Source organism: Dipodomys ordii, unplaced genomic scaffold (genome assembly GCF_000151885.1).
Source record: "Dipodomys ordii isolate 6190 unplaced genomic scaffold, Dord_2.0 Scaffold4, whole genome shotgun sequence".
Taxonomy (NCBI): domain Eukaryota; kingdom Metazoa; phylum Chordata; class Mammalia; order Rodentia; family Heteromyidae; genus Dipodomys; species Dipodomys ordii.
Window position 1 is genome coordinate 19,961,985 of NW_012267220.1, and position 11,377 is coordinate 19,973,361.

General features: G+C 35.3%; 1 protein-coding gene across 1 annotated transcript in view; it reads right to left on the bottom strand.

Moving 5' to 3' along the window:
* Positions 1-1,856: 1,856 nt before the first annotated feature.
* Vps37a (vacuolar protein sorting 37 homolog A (S. cerevisiae)) overlaps positions 1,857-11,377 on the bottom strand; it is a 20,893-nt gene continuing 11,372 nt past the window's right edge. Inside the window, exons 2-6 of the mRNA XM_013024065.1 lie at positions 9,066-9,140; positions 7,606-7,720; positions 7,013-7,113; positions 4,068-4,293; positions 1,857-1,931 (exon numbers count right to left, since the gene is read on the bottom strand). Coding sequence (XP_012879519.1) covers positions 1,857-1,931; positions 4,068-4,293; positions 7,013-7,113; positions 7,606-7,720; positions 9,066-9,140 — 592 coding nt within the window. The remainder of the gene's footprint in view (positions 1,932-4,067; positions 4,294-7,012; positions 7,114-7,605; positions 7,721-9,065; positions 9,141-11,377) is intronic.

Here is an 11,377-nt window from a genome sequence, read left to right on the forward strand (position 1 = left end):
AAAAAAAAAGCCGGAAGTGGCGCTGTGGCTCAAGTGGTAGAGTGCTAGCCTTGAGCTGAAGAGCTAAGGGACAGAGCTCAGGCCCAGAGTTCAAGCCCCACGACTGGACCCCCCCAAAAAAAATTATAAAGTAGATGGTTAATATTCCCAAGTGAGCTTAAAAAAATGAATTCTGACTCAATAGACTTTCTCATAGATCTTTTTCTTTGAAAATACAACTGTAGGTAATGTTCATAATTACACAGACATGAAATTAACAATAAAAATGAACAAAAAACCGTATAGAAAAAGTATGAAACTAGGATTCTCCCTTATTCAACTGAGACTCCTTAAAAATAATAAAGCAGTGATATGGTTAGATATTTTTCCTTGTTCTTAATTCTGTGGAACTGCTTTCTTTGATTTCCCTGATAGGAACTAACTTATAAGATTTAAGCTATTTAAGATATAATGCAGAACATATTAGTACTATGGTAAATTTAAAACATTAAAAATCCACTTACAGGTTAACATTAGAAGACCCATCCTTTGTCATATGTGTACTTGGAAGGGTAAGGGAGATAGAAGAGAGGATATTTACTGTGGTATTTTGGCTTGTGAAGAGCGTTTATGGGAGACTGGTCTACTGAGTTAGCTTGTAATTGGCTAGCTTCAAGGATATATTGGCGAAAATAGGACTAATAATATCTTCCTAGACACTACAGGGTAAGCAGTCTCTGCTACTATAGTGTATCAAATTTGACAAGGACTAAGGTGCATGAGCAGCAGACAATGCTGTGATTCTTTAGCTGTCACAGTAAGAGACGTAGTTACAAATGTATCTGTATGTATACCACGTTCATAAAGTATGAACAAAAATAATGGCTGGTTAAAGACAAAACAAAAATGAGTGTTTGTGGGGAAGGGAACTGGGTGGAGGGGATATGGTTGTTAGCTGAATCTTTCTGGTATTTTTAGTTTTGGCCCTGAAGTCATATGAAAACATATTTAATTTTTTAAGGGGAAAAATTAGACTCTAAAATAAATGAATTCCTATGGAAATAAGTCTATTTTTTTCTAAGCTATATAATCATCCAGTTAAATATTACTTGAAGAGAAACAGTATTTGGTTAGCAACAATGTTTCTTCAGGACAGAACTACTGAAAATAAAAACAGGAGATGAAAACAAAAGCTTAATCTATACACAGAAGTCTTAATAATAATTGCTAGGCACTGGTGGCTCATGCCTATAATCCTAGCTGCTTAGGAGGCTGAGATCTAAGGATCAAAGTTCAAAGCCAGCCCATAGCAGGAGAGTCTAAGGGTCTATGACTTCCAATTAACCACCAGAAAGCTAGAAATGGAGCTGCTGTGGTTCAAGTAGTAAAGCACCATCATTGAGCAAAAAAGGTAAGGAGCAGTGCTCAAGCAGAGTTCAAGCCCCACTGCGGGCACATACACACACACAAAAATATCTCTGCAATAATCGTATTATTTTTAAAAAGAACATGAGCCCTTCAGAGAAACTGATGGCCCTAAGTCTGGCAAAAGACATGCTCACAAGGAGGCCCAGCATTTACTTTTTCAGAAATGACAGAGAAGCCAGTTTCTCACTCATCAGAGCTTCTGCATCTTGCCATTTTTTAAAAAACAATTATGTCATTCTTAGTATCTAGAAAAATGCCTAGATATGGGCTACTCAATGAATACATTCTATAAGTCTAAAACTACTTTATAAAATGTTCTCACAGACAAGCACAATACAGGAATATTGAAGATTTAAAAATATCTTTTTATTTAACATAGCTATAAAATGAGCATCTGCTTTATAGTTTAAAATACACAATGATCCAAATTGTACTCTCCCCATTTTTTTTTACCTTAATTCTGAGAGTTCTGGAAATGCATCAGGGACATCTGGCATCTTGTACCCAAAACCATTTTGGCTTATCTGAAGAAGATTTTAAAGGGTATTAAATTTCAGCCATCTTACTGTTCCTATTTATTTATGAAAGTAATTTTCATGCTTGCTCATCAGCAGTCACTCTTACTACTTGGGCCACTCTGCCAGCCCTTTCTTTACATCAGTTATTTTTAAGATAGAATCTCGCTTTATGTCCAGGCTGGCCTGGGCTGCAAACCTCCTATTTATGCTCCTCTCTGTCCCTAGGATAACAAACACACACCATGGTGCCCATCCTTTGTACTTTTACATAGCTCAGGATGATAGGTATACACCACTGTGCCCAGCCATCAGTTTCATGGAGTCTCACAAGCTTTTTATGCCTGAGCTGGTTTCAAACCATGACCCCACAATCTATCTCCCATGTAGCAAAGGGATTACACATCTGAACCACCATGCATGGCCCATAATTGTTTTTACTAAGATATCTTCATCCTTGCACTTCACTTTACTCCCCCCTCTTCTTTCAACCTATTTTTTTTAGCATAACTTTTGCATATAACTTGGGTTTGTTTTGAGGGCTTCAAAAGATCCCATGATAGCTCTCCTTCATAAGCAAGTATGTGGCTGTAAAATAAATCTCTTCAGTATACTTGTGACTGTAGATTCCACTGCTACAGAATATATTTTTCTCTAATGAAATATACTAAATACAGAAAAACTTCATAAACTCAGCAGTGTGAACAGTTATGCATCTAAGATAGATGAGGCACTAGGGCAGATACAAATGCATTTTTTTGAAGACTTTGAAAATTTTTCTTAAAATTTTGTTAATACTAATTGTAGTTTATTTATATACTAACCCATTAATAGAATGATAAAATGTTTGTTTTTTTGGGTCTGGTCATGGGGCCTGAACTCTGGGCCTGGGTGCTGTCCCTCAGCTCTTCAGCTCAAGACTAGCGCTCTACCACTTGAGCCACAGCGCCACTTCCAGCTTTTTTCTTTTTGGTTAGGTGGTGCTGAGGAATCGAACCCAGGGCCTCATGCATGCAAGGCAAGCGCTCTACCACTGAGCTACTGTCCCAGTCCTGATAAAATGTTTTGAGCCAGACGCTAGTGGCTCACGCCTATAATCCTAGCTACTCAGGAGGCTGAGATCTGAGGTTCACGGTTCAAAGCCAGCCCGGGCAGGAAAGTCTGTGAAACTCTGATGCTGTAGCTCAAGTGGTAGAGTGCTAGCCTTGAGGTGAAGAGCTGAGTGACAGTGCCCAGGCCCAGAGTTCAAGCCCCACAACAGACACACACACACACAAAAATTAATTTTGGAAAAACAAAGTCCATTTGGTTATACATTCTTAAATGATTACAAACTCTGAAATTGGTAATACTGGATAATAACATTTTACAATAGAAGATTAACATTACTACAAGTGATAGTCATTAAGTAAAAACTGAAGGTTATAGAATCCCTTTGTATTTTATGCACAGACTCACCATTCTCTTCTGTGTAATACCTTGAAAAGCAAACCCATCAGGTGACCTCTTGTCTTTCTTCAACTACTTTCTTTAGAACATACAATTTTTAAACAAATAGGATGTTTGAAGCCCTTGGAATACTACAGAAAACATTCTTCAATCTACTCCTTGCCTCCTATATGACTATTTCTTGTGCCTCTGCTACAGCCTGACAGACTATCTGACAGAAAGGCCTGACATAGGTGGTCCACAAAATGCTATCTGGCACATCCACAATGCTTTTGTCAATGTTACAGCCCCTCACACAATGTCTTACACTTCCTTCTGTTATCCTGGCAAATTTATAACCATCAACTTCCTCAAGCATGAATTCAATCATTTACTTATCTACCTCATTGTTATTAAGCATTTGTTATATGCATGAAACATGGTTGAAGATGCTAGAGATAAAATGGTTAAAAAACAGTTGGTACTAGCTCTACCTTGGTCCCTGAGCCACGGTCATTCCACCATTCCCACATATGCCTCCACCATAACTCTATACCATCTATTTTACAAGTCCATAATTTCTAATTATTTGATTATTTCACGGTTATGTCTTCAAATTTGTTTACCTGAGTTTAAAAATATAACAATTTTTAAATTTTTTTTTGCCTAGTTAGTAGCTGATTAAATACATACTAAACAGATCACAAGGATACCAACCGGTGTTGAAGTTTCCATTGTGGGAACAGGCAATGGCAGACTTGAAAGGACAGCAAATGTAGGAGCAGCAGGCTTGGCTGTTGTATAACTTGTTGTTGAAGAAGAAACAGTGTCAGCAACAGACAAAGAAGTGATGTTCCTGTTAGCTTCTTGAGGAGGATACGCAGGAAGAAACGGAAAACCCTGAGAAGCATAAGGAGGCAGCCCACTTGGGTTACTATACAGGCTAGAGAGAAAAGAAAAGAAACATTAACTCAGATGTCAGGGGAAAAAACATGAATTTATCCTTAAAAATTTCTTCAATAAAAATCTAGTTTTGCAGGTGATACTTATCATAATTATATGACAAAATGTTATATAAATGGATAAGATATAAACTCCTAGAAAGAGAACTATGATTTCTATGAGAAAGGAAAAATTTGCTAAGAAGCATACAATTCAAAAGGTCAGAGCAAGCAAATAAGCTGAGATTCTGAGTTCCTGTATTCAGTTTTAGTTTCTTCATAGAATGAAAAACATGTAATCCAGAAAACATATGCAGATGGATGCTGATAAGTAGTAACTTTGATTGTGTTTGACAAAATCTAACTGAATGACAATTTTCTAGAATGCTTTAAAGGAAAATTAAACTTTTCTGCCTGAGCAGGCCTCAAACTGGATCCTCTAGATCTCAGCCTCCTGAGTAGCTAGGATTATAGGTATGAGTCATCAGCACCTAACTAATTTCTCTAGTCTATGAAGATTTCCTATAAACTGATGATGGGCTAACAATGCAATAGCAAAGTAGAAATAGAAGAATACATAGATAGACATTACAGAATAAAAACATCTTTTAAGAATAGTAAAAGAGGCCTAAGAAGGTGGCTCAGCAGTAGAGTGCTTGCTTTATATGCATGAGGCCCTACTTTTGATTCCTCAGCACCACATAAGCAGAAAAAGCCAGAAGTGGCTCTGTGGCTTGGTGCTAGCCTTGAACTGAAGAGCTGAGGGACAGTGCCTAGGCCCAGAGTTCAGGCCCCATGACCAACAAAAAAAAAAGTATGTCCAATTTCACTATTTGATAAACACACTAAAGTATATTAATCATGTTTTGCCTATCAATGGGAAAAGATCCCTTTTTAACACAATTCTTTACTGGAAAGGATTGCATAGGAGTAGAGACTAGTACAACTGTTATGGAGTAAAATTTTGCAGTATCTGTCAATATAACACGTGTGCAGTTAATGTTAGCATTTTTTAAATTTAAAAATTTTAAAGTTAAACATTTTAAAATTTAATATAGTACAGAGAGCTCTGAAGAGAGGTGAGACATATAAGAAATATCAGAATAAACAAACGTAACTGTCAAAAGGAAATCTTGCTAATACATTATAGTATTCCTATAAAATGAAAACTTTTGTGGCCATAAAAAATAATGAGGAATTAGCAGAGTTCTGGTGACTCACACCTGTAATCCTAGTTACTCAGGAGACTGAGATCTGAGGATCACAGTTCAAAGCCAGCCGGGGAAGGAAAGTCCATGAGACTCGTATCTCCAATAAACCACTAAAACCGGAAGTGGCACTGTGGCTCAAGCGGTAGAGCTGAAGAGCTGAGAGACAGCGCCCAAGCCCAGAGTTCAAACCCCATGACCGACAAAAAAAAGAGGTATTATATGTACTAACATAGAAATGCTCCAAACCACACTTAAGTGATAACAAAGCAATGGGACAATATGTTACTGCCTGTGTGTTAAGAAGAATAAAATACTACAAATACTCCTTACACATACATAAAATACCTCAACAAGTACATATACATCTCTAAACAACTTGGAGGAGAAAAATGAAGTTGCAAAGGAAAAAATATGGGGCAGAGAGACTTTTAGATTGAATCCCTGGACTTCTTCAAGCCATACCAACTAATTAAAAAAAAAGTAAAATAAAAAAATGGTCCGAGTCCAATTACAGACTCAGAAAATTGTTATCATTATTTTAACTAGAAGTTCAATGGTAATAAGTTATGCATCCTAAATAGTTAGAAATTACTTTTACTCAGAAAACTACCAAAAACAGTAAGCCAAGAAACTAGGAGATAGTTATAGAGATAAACTTGAAATAGAGATAAGAAAGTAAAGGAAAATGTAAAGAAAACAACAAGAGGAGGACTCTAGATGCTCAGAATAGAGAACCAAAAGTAAAGCACTGTCTGCAAGAGGCAAAACCAACAACAACAACAACCACAAAAATCAACCAAAAAACCCCCAAAAACACAACAAAGAATGATCAAACCCAGTGATTACCTGACTGGTAATGTTAAAAACAAAATGGGTGATGAAATATTTTTATTTTTGTGGAAGTTTAAGTTCTTAAAGTTTAAGAAGATATGGAAAATTAAAAACAGCTAAGAAAATAATGGCAATGGAACATGTGAAATCAAAAAGTGTTAAGTCTTTGTTCCGTGACAGATAACAATAATGCAATAATGATAACACTAACTATACAATGGAAGAAAGGGGTAACATTGTCCAATCACCTGAATTGTGAAATGGTAACCCCTCTGTACAAAACCTTAGTAACAATAAAATTATATTGAAATAATAACATTAATCATAGACTTATGGCAAAAATCAAGATAATTACACTAGAGGACAAAGAGGACGAAGAAGTTTTATACAAGAAAGTTAAAACCAGATCTAGTATGAGGTCAGTAGATAATATCTATATGAAAGACTCAAGAGATAGTACCATGTATATATCATTTAGAAAGATGAAAGTAATTATTAGAAATAGCTGAAGTTGGAAAACATTATTGCTCCTGAAAATGTAGATATATTTCTGAGGAGGTGAGAATGTGGAAATTGGATTTTCTTTGAACATTAATTCTAAGTATATTGACTTACTTGATAAATGAAAATACATGCACATGTTGTTAGTTATTAAGATACTATGGAAAAAAAAACTTACTATGGAAATGCTGTTGAAGTGGGAGCTAAAACAGGAGGATTCTTCCAAAACTCATCCAACAGACTCTGGATAATTTTTCCAAGATCTGAGTGCATTGTAAACTGAAAGTAACAGTAATACGTAATGATTAAAATCACTTTCAAAAAGTGATTATAAAAGTCTCATTGGAATAATGTCATTCTCATTCTTAACCCACTGTTGGAGGTCAAGAATAAACAGAAAAGCAAATAGTATTGTGTCAACTCAAGGTAACAGCAATCCACAACTTACATCATTTGCTTATAGAATCAATACTATAGATATTTGATAATTAGCAAATCAGGTGTCCATTCAATCAATAATGGAGATAAAACACTTTACTGTTTATAGTAACAAGAAGGTTTAAAGGCAAATACGGAGAGTATATTAATGTACAGTCCTTTAATCAGCTATAACATATCCAAGGACTTCAATTTAGTCTTAAGTAATAATAGTCTTAGCTACTAAAAACAATAAAAAATATTCTGGATAGTTATTGATTCTAAAAGAATTTAAAAACATAAAAGTAGTAAAGAATAGATTTGTCATATTACTCTGAAGTAAGTCATACATACATTGCTTACTAATGGAGAGGTAACATATATTCCTTGTTTATCCATTAAATGATGTCGGATTGGTGGATAAACACTGATCACTGGTTTTTCCTGAGGAAACTGTGGAGGAAGTAGTCTGGCAAAGATACACAGATATAAAATAAATCCAGTTTGTTATGTTATACAGACACAATCTAAAACAAAGCTAGCTAAAAGTAAACAAATTTTCACACTTCATATGGGTTCTTTAGTAATACTGATCTGCAATGGTTAAACTGCCTGAAAATATACAAAAGATTTCATGTTAGCAATGAGATTATACAGCAATTCAACATAGTATAATTTATGTGGAATACAGATTCTGTAAATTATAGAATCGTCTATGTACTACGTCAACTACATGATTTTATATTCAATTTGCCAAGCTGAACAAACTCTAAGCTAAAATTTAGATCATGTTTCTATCAAGTGAATCATACAATCAGTTTGATGATTTTATTGTATTATAGGTTATGTCCCAATAGTTTCCTTACAAATTTTACAATAAGAAATTAGGAAATTATTTTTGCAAAGCTGGCAAGGATGATTTTAATATATATTCTACTTCAAAATGGAAGAAAATAGGATTGAAATATTGTAGTAATCATTATGATTTGGTTCTGACTCCAAATAGTAAATTCTTGAACTCTTTTAGAAGCTTGACATATAATCTTAAAAAATAGGACATCAACTCTTGTTTCCAATCCTGCAGAACTCAGAATATCTCCCTGCTCCTCTGCTAGCTCAGAAAACTACTGTTGCCATCACTATGAAGAAGAAAACTGGGTCTTCCACTTAGCTTTTTCAGGGCATTAAGGGAGAAATGAAAATAGTTCAGTGACACAGCTAAAGATTTTCAAACTAGTTTGGCCTCTGAGCTAGCTACTTTGGGTTTGTATCCTAAGCATTTTCTGTAATTTATTCTCATTTACAGGTCTGCTAATGGAGCTTCATAAAGCTTATAACATTGCTTTGTGCTTAAATTCATTCGTGAAACTAGTATTTAATAAGGACTCCTATGGTCAGGCACTATGCTAGACAATGAGGTTATAAAAGAAGAATAAGGCAATTAATTAATTAATTTATTTTTTGGTCGGTCGTGGGGGCTGAACTCTGGGCCTGGACTGGACGCTGCCTTTCAGCTCTTCAGCTCAAGACTAACACCCTACCACTTGAGCCACAGTGCCACTGTGCCACTTCTGGCTTTTTCTGCTTATGTGGTGCTGAGGAATCGAACCCAGGGCCTCATACATGTAAGGCAAGCACTCTACCACTAAGCCAACTTCAGTGATGTTAAGTTTTTCATTTCACTAAATTAAACTAATTTGTAAATTATAGTTACTCAAAATAAATGTTAAGCTGTTTACATCTAACATTAAGTAAGACAGAATGCAAAACATCTCGAATCTTTAAGACAAAAAATAAGATACAATTCTACTCACATATTAATGTTAATTGTCAAGTTGTTTACAGTGAAGGGCAATCTGTATTCCACATCTTTCTGTATTTCAGCTATACTGTACAAGAAAATGTAGAAAAAAATTACCAAAAAGGATGAAACCACCATTATTAAAAATTAATGTTTTTCCTTCAATTAAAAAAAATTAATGTTAACTAAATGTTTAGACTACAACTACTTCTAAATTTTTGTACAGAATCTGCACAGACCCCATAACTTGCATCTAGAGAAAAATCATGACAGAATTATCAAATCAGCAGACAATAATATTTTGAAATATCCATGGGGTAAGGCTAAGATGCTAAGGAAAACAGGCAAGAAAAACTTAAATTAGTACCAGATTATATCTGTTTATCTAATTTATTATCAGTAGAGGAATTGTTAGTTCTCTTATATTTGTCAACAAGGCATCTGTGTCCATGATACTCTGCTACTATCCAATTACAGAGACAGCTAGGAATATCTAAGTCTTAACAGTCCTATGATAGAGGCTGCTGACTACATTCAAAAATCAAGTATTCCCCCTTCTTCCTAAGAGAAACCTGATTTTATTCTGGTTCTAGTCTTTTTTTTTTTGTAACTACTTCTTGCAAAAGACTGAAGTCTTAATAGCCAATAAAGTTTATAGGGAAGTTTGTGGGTGGATGTACAGAGAAGTACTTTACAGAACAGAAAACTGGTCTGAGCCCATTTTGCCTTCCTTGCCTTCTTTTGGCTTCCTGCTTAGACCTGATGGCTGGAGTTCTAAAAGCCATTATGGACTATGGGTGACCACGGGGATATGACATGCACTAAGTATGCTAAGCAGGATGAAAGTCACTTGAGTGCTTGACAAAATAGCCAGAATGGTAATTTCCTTCATGTGAAACCCAAACAAATTTTTATCTTGATTAAGCGACCATTTGAGGGGTTTTTGTTACTGGCAGCAGAGTAAAAAGCCTCTTAAACCTTTCAAGTCAGGTATCTGGGTTTGAATTCTGCATCTACCAGTTACTTGCTGTGGAATTATGAACAAATTATTAAATCTAAGCCTTCTCTCTCAGATGTGATATAGGGTTGTTAAAAACATCTACCTAAAACTGTTAAGGCATAGTACCAGCCAAGTATCACTCAATAACTTAACTATTTAAAAAAATTTTTTTAGAACATGGGCCCTGTCTAGATCCGTGGTATTGACATTTGAACTCATCAGTTTTTCAAACACTGTTTGGACTTTTAAAGAATCTTTCATAAAAACTATCAGAATAGATTTGATCAAAATAACTTTTATTTAAAAATTTCAATTAAGAACTATCTATATCCAGTTCATTTTCCTGATATTATATTTTTAACACTTATTAAAACTTTTACACATTTTCTTTATAATGGAAATATCGAAGATAACAAAAGGTGAGTGACATTTAGTGAAAAGTGAATTCCATTAGCAAATTTCAAAACCAGTAAAACAGCACCCTAGTAATACATTTTTACTAGTGGTATTAGGCAAACTGGCAGGCAGGAATTTGCTTTAACTTTTTTTTGTCAGTCGTGGGACCTGAACTCTGGGCCTGGGCACCATCCCTCAGCTCTTCTGCTCAAGGCTAGCGCTCTACCACTTGAGCCACAGTGCCACTCCCGGCTTTTTTTTTTGCTTATGTGGTGCTGAGGAATCGAACCCAGGGCCTCAGTCATGCAAGGCAAGCACTCTACCACTGAGCCACCTTCCCACCCCCCACCCTTGAACTTAATTAAAACAAGAATCACTTTCTAAATATGCATTACAAATGTGATTCTTATTTAAAAGCATATTCAATGGGTAGATAGAAAAAGAGTGAAAGGAATATTTGGCAGAAGGAAGTCCTTAAGATGCCTGGATGCTGGGCAAACCTCAACCACCTGAAGCCATTGTCTAAGGATTTGGAATTTAAGTCTTAGAGGACTCAAGAATTGTCCTTTTGAGTCCTTACCTCCCATTTTTTTTATGAGGAGCAGGTAATGATTTAGCTTTCTACTTCTCCCTACTTTAACACAGTTAAAACGAAAAGAATGCTGCAATGAACATTGAATATAGCCAACCCAGATGCCCCTCAGTAGATGAATGGATCAAGAAAATGTGGTGAGCCAGGCCCAAAGAAACATAGGTCCCATGGTTTCCCTTATATGCAATATCTAGTATATGTATGAGTCAAGCAGAAAAGGTCAGATAATGTGATGTCAGGAAAATGAACCCTTAGATATGTATTTTAATATTTTTTTCTTTCATGCCTGTGTTTCTAATGCATTTATAAGATTATCTCTTTGTTGCTTTGTATGTCC